This window comes from Sorex fumeus, unplaced genomic scaffold (genome assembly GCF_029834395.1).
Source record: "Sorex fumeus unplaced genomic scaffold, SorFum_2.1 ptg000063l, whole genome shotgun sequence".
NCBI classification, from domain to species: Eukaryota; Metazoa; Chordata; class Mammalia; order Eulipotyphla; family Soricidae; genus Sorex; species Sorex fumeus.
In genome coordinates, this window is record NW_026606120.1 from 4,300,708 (window position 1) to 4,309,369 (window position 8,662).

At 49.2% G+C, this 8,662-nt stretch overlaps 1 protein-coding gene across 1 annotated transcript; it reads right to left on the reverse strand.

The window, feature by feature from the left end:
• Positions 1–6,168: 6,168 nt before the first annotated feature.
• LOC130035403 (heat shock 70 kDa protein 1B-like) lies at positions 6,169–8,200 on the reverse strand. The gene has a single exon (XM_056127104.1). The coding sequence runs from the start codon at positions 8,115–8,117 to the stop codon at positions 6,192–6,194; it is 1,926 nt and encodes a 641-aa protein (XP_055983079.1). The 5' UTR covers positions 8,118–8,200; the 3' UTR covers positions 6,169–6,191.
• Between the last annotated feature and the right edge of the window lie 462 nt (positions 8,201–8,662).

Here is an 8,662-nt window from a genome sequence, read left to right on the forward strand (position 1 = left end):
CTGAGTGCAGTCAGGAGTAACCCCTGTGCATCGCCGGGTGTGACCCAAAAAGTAAAAACAAACAAACAAACAAACAAAAAAAACCCCAAATCATCATGAACTTTGTAAATCACAGTGTTTAAATAAATTGTGTGTGTGTGTGTGTGTGTGTGTGTGTGTGTGTGTGTGTGAAAAGCTGTTCAACATCATGGTCCTTGTTCCAACACCCATTCCTTCAGCAGTGTACATTTCCCTGCAACAATGTCCCCAGTTTCCTCCCACCCCCACCTGGCCAGCCTGCCTCTATGGCAGACACTTTCCTTCCCATATAGATTTTTTTTTTTCTTTTTGGCGTCACACCCAGCGATGCACGGAGGTTACTCCTGGCTCATGCACTCAGGAATTACTCCTGGCGGTGCTCGGGGGATGCTGGGAATCAAACCCAGGTCAGCTGCATGCAAGACAAATGCCTTACCCGTTGTGCTATAGCTCCAGCTCCTCCCATATAATTTTTAAGTTATCTATTCGCAACTAATGTTTTCTTCTCTTATTGATTTTTGAGCCAAACTGAGAGGTGCTCTGGTGATACTCCCAGCTCTGTGTTCCAGGGTTCCTCTCAGTGGTGCTAGAGGGACAATATGATGCTGGGTATTGAACCCAGACCTCCCATATACAAAGCATGCACTCAATTTATTGAGCTATCTTGCTAGCCTTTTACAACTAATTTTGTCTTGTTTTAATTTTGGGCCACATCCTGCGGTGCTCAGTTCTTTCTTCTGGCTCTGGGTGCAGGGATCACTCCCGGCAGGGCTTAGGGAAATATATGAGGTGCCAAGTCTCTAATTTGGGTAGGGACCATGTGCAAGGCAAGTGCCCTGTCCACTGTACTCTCTCTCTGGCTTACTCCTACAACTGATACTTATTTTTTTGTTTTAGAAAATATTGAGCTTATTGTAAAGTAAAATAGAATAAACTCCCCATTCAGGGAGAAACTTAATCTAGAAATAAGTTACACAGGGGCTGGAGAGAAAGTACAGTAGGTTGGGCACTTGCCTCATATGCGGACAACCCAGGTTCAGTTCCCGGCGTTTCATATGGCTCCCTGACCACCAACAGGAGTGATTCTGGAATACAGAATCAGGAATAACTCCTGAGCATTGCTAGGTTTGACTCAAAAACAAAACAATAAAAAGAACTAAGTTACACTCATTTTTGGTTTTGTTTTGGGGCCATACCTGGCGATACTCAGGGGTTACTCCTGGCTCTGCACTCAGGGATCACTCCTGGTGAGCCTGGAGCACCAATTGTGCCAGGGATCAAACCCTACCTACTGTACTATCTCTCTGGGAGTGACACAACTTTTAAATGGGCTCACTCCCCAGACTTTGAGGACCATGGCAGGCCTTTCCCAACAAGGAAGATGAAGGGTGGGTTACTTCTAGGAAACTGGCGGCAAGGGCATGAGGTGTCTCAAAGGGAAGGCAGAGCATGTTCCAGTTCTTCCCACATACAAGGCTGAAGCTTTCCCTCTTTTCTAAAATAACACCTACTAAAACCTTACCATCAACATATTATTTAATTAATAGTTGTTTAGGATTACATGAAGCAAAAAGCAAACAGGGCACTGATTGTGAAACCTAGAGTAGAAGTATCAGTCACAAACAGGCATGCACAAACATAAACCCTGAGCTGGGTCAACATGGAAAAACTGGTAAGACCTCAGTTGGAATCCAGGTTCAAACACTTTGCTGAACTAGCGATTTTTCGCTCTCCCTCTCTTTCTTGCCACACCCAGTAATGCCTAAGGGCTATGCCCAGCCCTCAAGGTCCTGGGAATCCTGCATGTAAAGCATATGTTCCAGCCCTTCGAACTATCAGCTGGCCCCTAGAGATTTTTTAAACTTTAATTTAAATTAAGTTAATAACTTGTGAAGGCATGAGTTGGGCTACACCTAGCAGTGCTCAGGGCTTACTCCTGGCTCTGTGCTCAGGGGTTACTCCTGACAGTGCTCTGGGGATCAAACTGGGATCTACTGCATGCAAGGCATGCAGTACACTATGTCTTCCGTCCACTTAGCCAATAACTTAAAAAAAATTTTATTTAATGAACTGTGATTTACAAAGTTGTGGATAGTTGAGTTTTAGACAGTATTTCAAAATCAACCCCACCAACAGTGAAAGCCATTAACTTTCAAGTGACCCCATATTTCACCTATGCAAGTCAAGCACCACCTTACATCAGAATGGCAAAATGAAGATTAATAAACATAGAATGTCCCAGGGCAGGTGTTGGATAGTACAGCAGGTAGCTTGTTTGCCTTGCATGCAGTCAACCCAGGTTCCATCCAGGTAACTCTATGGTCCCCCAGACCCCTCCAGATCAGATCCCTGAGCATAGAGCCAGGTATGACTCCAAAACAAAAACAAAAGTCCCAGGACAGTGCCTAGTACATAAAAATTAAATGTTGGGGTATTTTAGTTACTGGGACACCAAAATCTCAATGAAGTCTCCGTAAGGTATTCACTATGGTACTTCAAATATAGGTAACCACAGCTAGGAATACAGTTGTTTTTTTTTCTTCCTTTTTTCCTTCTTTTCTTTCTTTTCCTTTTTTCTTCTTTTTGGGTCACACCTAGCAGTGCTCAGGGGTTACTCCTGGCTCTGCACTCAGGAATTACTCCTGGCAGAATTTGGGGGACCATATGGCATGCCGGGGATTGAACCCGGGTCGGCCCCATACAAGGCAAATGTCCTACCTGCTGTACTATCGCGCTCTCTCTTCGGCCCCTCTTTCTTTTTTTCTTCTTGTGAAGCAAATAGTTGTTTTGTTTTCATTGAGGCGGGGGCGCTACACGTGGCATTGTTCAGGGCTTACTTCTTGTTTTGCCCTCAGAACTCACTCCTGGCAGACCTCTGGGCACCATATTGGGTGCCAGAGTTTAAACTCAGGTAGCAGCCCATGCAAGAAAGAGCCCTGCCTGGTATATCATCTCTCCCACTCCTGAAACAAAAAGTTTGTGCTGAAAGAAATTTAGATATTGGGGAGGGGGAAGAAGAAAGAGGGAGAGAGAACGAACGAGACAGACAACACATGGAAAGAAAGAGAGAGAGAGAGAGAGAGAGAGATCCAGGGATTAGAGTAATTAGAGTGGCTATGCACTTGCACATCACTTGCAAACCAGTGCTTTAATTCGTATCTTTTCATTACCAATTTTGGACTTACCTTCTGAATCTCGTTTACATACCAGTGCTCTGGAATGTCAAACATACTTCCAGGAATGAATAACTTCCATTCCCATCTAACTGCCTTCCTTTTTTGCCAACTTCTTCAGGAACATCCCCAATTCCAGTTTCTTACATGGGGTCAACTCCTTGCCTACTTTGAAGTCACCATGTGAATAGCTCTTAATATTTTTTTGGTGGAGAGTCACACCCAGCTGTGACTCAGGACTTATTCCTGGCTCTGTGCTCAGGGATCACTCCTGGCGGGCTCAGGGACTCACCCATTGTACATTCTGGGCCATGCCTAGTGATGATCAGAGATTTCTCCTGGCTCTTCACTCAGGAATAACTTCTGGTTGGTGCTAGGGAAACCATATAGGATGTTCCTATATGGTTTTGGAATTGAATTTGGGTCGGCCCCATGCAAGGCAAACGCCTTACCCTACTATACTATCTCTCCAGCACCCCCAATCCCTTAATTTTTTTAATTCCAACACAAAACCTGGAGGACTGGAGTGATAGCACAGTAGCACTGCACTGTAGCACTGTCCTCCCGTTGTTCATCGAATTGCTCGAGCGGGCACCAGTAATGTCTCCATTGTGAGACTTGTTACTGTTTTTGGCATATCAGATACATCATGGGGAGCTTCCCAGGCTTTGCTGTGTGGGCGGGATACTCTCGGTAGCTTGCCTGGCTCTCCGAGAGGGGTGGAGGAATCGAACCCAGCTCATCCGGGCCGGCTGTGCCCAAGGCAAATGCCCTACTGCTGTGCTATCGCTCCAGTGGGTAGGGTATTTGCCTTGCATGTGGCCAACCCGGGTCCCACTCGGAGAACCAGGCAAGCTACTGAGACTATCCCGCCCACATGGCAGAACCTAGTAAACTCCCTGTGGCGTATTCGATATGCCAAAAACAGTAACAACAAGTCTCACTATGGAGACGTTACTGGTGCCCACTCGAGCAATTCTATGAACAACGGAGGACAGTACTACACAAAATGAGGACACAAATATTAAAAATCTCTCAAAAGTGGGACCAGAGCAATGGCCCAGTGTATAGGGTACTTAGCTTCCACATGGCCAATATGCTTTTGTTCACTGGCACCCATGGTCCTTTAAGCCCTACCAGGAGTGATCCCTGAAGTCAGAGCCAGGAGTAAATTCTGTGCATCACCAGGTATACCCCCGCCCTCTCCCACACACAAATGGGGTGGGGCTGGAGAAATAATTCAGTGGGTAGGGCATTTGTCTTGCTCAAGGCTGACCTGGGTTCGATTCCTGGCATTCCATATAGTCCTCTTGGCACTGCCAGGAGTAATTTCTGAGTGAAAAGCGAGGTGTAACGCCTGAGCATCACCAGGTGTAAGCCCTAAAGCAAAATAAGGGGGGGCTTGAGAGAGAGAGTAGGAGAATAAGGCACTCACATGAGTCATCAGATTTGATACCCAGTTTGATACCTGAGCACAGAACCAGTAGTAGTCCGTGACCACTGGTGGCTCATTTCCCCATTCCAGTTCTCCAAAGGGTATTATTTGCCTTAAACAAACAGATAAAAATACAATACATATAGTTTCTTAAAAGTTCTCTCAGGTGCTGGGGCAATAGCACGGCGGGTAGGGTGTTTGCCTTGCACATGGCCAACCTGGGTTCAATTCCCAGCATTCCATATGGTCACCTGAGCACTGCCAGGGGTAATTCCAGAGTGCAGAGCCAGGAGTAACTCCTGTGCATCACTGGGTGTGACCCCCCCAAAAAAAAGTTCTTTCAGACTTATTCTTCAAGCCCATGTTGCTTGCTTACCTCTGTGTTTCTTTGCTGCCTGTGTTCTCTCTTGAACACATTTCTCTTCTTTCTCTCCCCTCACATCTTTCTAAACAAGTTTCAGTAAAAGCTTAACTTAATTTTTTCAGGGGATCGAAGTGAGAGCACAGCAAGTAGGGCACTTGCCTTGCATGTGGCCAACCTGGGTTTGACCCCTGGCACTCCATATGATCACCCAAACCCACCAGGATTGATTCCCTGAGTGCAGAGCTAGGAGTAATCCCTGAGCACAACTGGGTGTTCCCTCTCCGCCCCCCAAAACAAAACAAAATAAAAAAGAATTATTTTGTGGTGGCGGGCACGTGGAAGAATTCAGGTGTAGCTCCTACTGGTGCTTGGTGGACCACCTGGTGCCAGGGAAGAGCCTGGAACTCTGGCAGGCAAAGCCTATGATCCAGCTCTTTGAGCCATTACCTGCTTCAAGATGGTTACGCTTCTTTTGATCTCTGACTTTACCTAATAGTAATTGACTATTAAAATTTTTTTCGTTTAGTTTTTGGTCACACCTAGTGTTCAATGACTACTCCCAGTGTGTTACTCAGGGTTGCCAGGAATCCAATATGCAAAGCATGCACAAACCCTTTGAGCTACCTCTCTAGCTCCTAACCCTAAGAAAAGATTAACTTCTATACATGAGACCTGAGATTCAATCCTGAATTCTGGGGGGGGAATTACAAGTAAGAAGCTCTTCTACTTTCAAAATAAAACATGGGGGGTTGCAGAGAGACAATATGGGGCCAGAGAGATAGCACATGCTTAAGTATGTCGTTTAGGTCGTTGCCTTTCAAACAGCCATTCAGGGTTTGATCCCTGGCACAAAATATGATCCCTGGCAGAGACTAAGGAGTAAGCCTGTAGCACCACTGGGTGTGACTTAAAGACAAAAACACATATCCAGAATAAAACACAAGGGCAGACAAAATAGTGCTTTTTTATTTTTAGTTTATTTTATTTAACCATTTAATTCCCCCACCCCCCCAAAGTGGTATGCTTATTACAAAAAGGGAAATTGAAAAATATTCCAACACAAATTTAACATCAGGAATCTAGGATAAAAAAACAAGTTCATAACATCACCTAAAGTGAAATGGTTTACCTTTAAGAAAAACACAAACTTGAGAGAATGAAGGCAAAATACCTACAATCTTCATAACATGAGTGAGCATGCCTAATCCACCTCCTCAATGGTGGGGCCAGACCCAGCACCCCCTCGAGGGGCCTGAGCCCCAAAACCACCAACCCCAGGGCCACCTGCCCCCTGGTACAGTCCACTGATGATGGGGTTACACACCTGCTCCAGCTCCTTCCTCTTGTGCTCAAACTCCTCCTTCTCAGCCAGGGAGTTGGAATCCAGCCAGGAAATCACTTCTTGGCACTTGTCCAGCACCTTCTTCTTGTCAGCCTCACTGATCTTGCCCTTGAGTCCCTCATCCTCCAAGGTGCTCTTCATGTTGAAGGCATAGGACTCCAGCGCGTTCTTGGCTGACACCCTCTCACGCTGGACCTCATCCTCTGCTTTGTACTTCTCAGCATCCTGCACCATGCGCTCAATCTCATCCTTGCTTAGGCGGCCCTTGTCGTTGGTGATGGTGATCTTGTTGGCCTTGCCTGTGCTCTTGTCCATAGCTGTCACATTGAGAATACCATTGGCATCAATATCAAAGGTCACTTCAATCTGGGGCACTCCCCGGGGTGCAGGGGGAATTCCAGTCAGGTCAAAGCGTCCCAGCAGGTTGTTGTCCCGCGTCATGGCCCTCTCACCCTCATATACCTGAATCAGCACCCCTGGCTGGTTGTCTGAGTAGGTAGTGAAGATCTGAGTCTGCTTGGTGGGGATGGTGGTGTTGCGCTTGATCAGCGCAGTCATCACACCTCCAGCCGTCTCCAGACCCAGGGACAGGGGAGCCACGTCCAGGAGCAGCAGGTCTTGCACATTCTCAGATTTGTCCCCCATCAGGATGGCCGCCTGCACCGCCGCCCCGTAGGCCACTGCCTCATCCGGGTTGATGCTCTTGTTGAGGTCTCGCCCATTGAAAAAGTCCTGCAGCAGCTTCTGCACCTTGGGGATGCGGGTGGAGCCCCCCACCAGGACCAGATCGTGGATCTGGGCTTTATCCATCTTGGCATCCCGGAGAGCCTTCTCCACGGGTTCCAGGGTGCCCCGGAACAGGTCGGAGCACAGCTCCTCGAAGCGCGCCCTGGTGACAGACGTGTAGAAGTCGATGCCCTCGAAGAGGGAGTCGATCTCCAGGTTGGCCTGGGTGCTGGATGACAGGGTCCTCTTGGCCCTCTCACATGCAGTGCGCAGCCGCCTCACGGCTCGCTTGTTCTGGCTGATGTCCTTCTTATGCTTCCTCTTGAACTCCTCCACAAAGTGGCTCACCAGCCTGTTGTCGAAGTCTTCCCCACCCAGGTGGGTGTCCCCAGCAGTGGCCTTCACCTCGAAGATGCCGTCGTCGATGGTCAGGATGGACACGTCGAACGTGCCCCCTCCCAGGTCGAAGATGAGCACGTGGCGTTCCCCCTTACCGCTTTTGTCCAGCCCGTAGGCGATGGCAGCGGCCGTGGGCTCGTTGATGATGCGCAGCACATTGAGCCCCGCGATCACCCCCGCGTCCTTGGTGGCCTGGCGCTGAGAGTCGTTGAAATAGGCGGGCACCGTGATCACCGCGTTGGTCACGGGGTGTCCCAGGTATGCCTCGGCGATCTCTTTCATCTTGGTCAGCACCATGGACGAGATCTCCTCGGGGTAGAAAGCCTTGGTCTCGCCCTTGTAGCTCACCTGCACTTTGGGCTTGTCCCCGTCACTGATCACCTGGAAGGGCCAGTGCTTCATGTCTGACTGCACCACCGCGTCACTGAACTTGCGGCCGATCAGCCGTTTCGCGTCGAACACGGTGTTCTGCGGGTTCATGGCCACCTGGTTCTTGGCGGCATCGCCGATGAGCCTCTCGGTGTCGGTGAAGGCCACGTAGCTGGGGGTGGTGCGGTTGCCCTGGTCGTTGGCGATGATCTCCACCTTGCCGTGCTGGAACACCCCCACGCAGGAGTAGGTGGTGCCCAGGTCGATGCCGATAGCTGTTCCCTTTGCCATGCTGCTGTCTTGCTCGCTCTCAGGTCTGGACTCAGCAGAAGAGATCTGCCAGATGGACCTCGGGTTTTCAGAATGCAGAATCAAAAGGCGCTTAAGCCTTGGGGCCGCCGCGCGTTGAGTCGTTAACTGCTGTTAGCCCCTCGTTGGGCTCCCTGTGGGTCAGGCAGCCCGCGGCCCCCTTTATAGCGGCATCAGCCCCGCCTTTTTCCTCCTCAGCCAATCACAGCGTTCGTTGCGGCGGCACCTCGGGAATATTCCAGTGGTTTCGCTTTCGGTCCGCCCCCAGGCTTTCGGGGACCACTGAGCCGTTTGGATGCCTCCCTTTCCCGAACTCTCCAGGCTCTTCTCGGTGTCAACCCTACCCCCTATTCCCTAGTCTGTTTTGGGATTTGCCAAGTCATGGAGGCTTAGAGAAGGGAGGTCATGTGTGAATTAGGGGGGCTGAAGCCGAGACGGGACGGTTTGTGTTGATGTATGCAAAAGAGATGGGCGGGGCCGTACTGCCGCGCCCCTTTGCGTTACAATGGACTCGCTGTTTGACCTCA

Excerpts from the sequence above, each read along its gene's own strand:
- LOC130035403 (XM_056127104.1), bottom strand. The coding sequence starts at position 8,117 with ATGGCAAAGGGAACAGCTATCGGCATCGACCTGGGCACCACCTACTCC.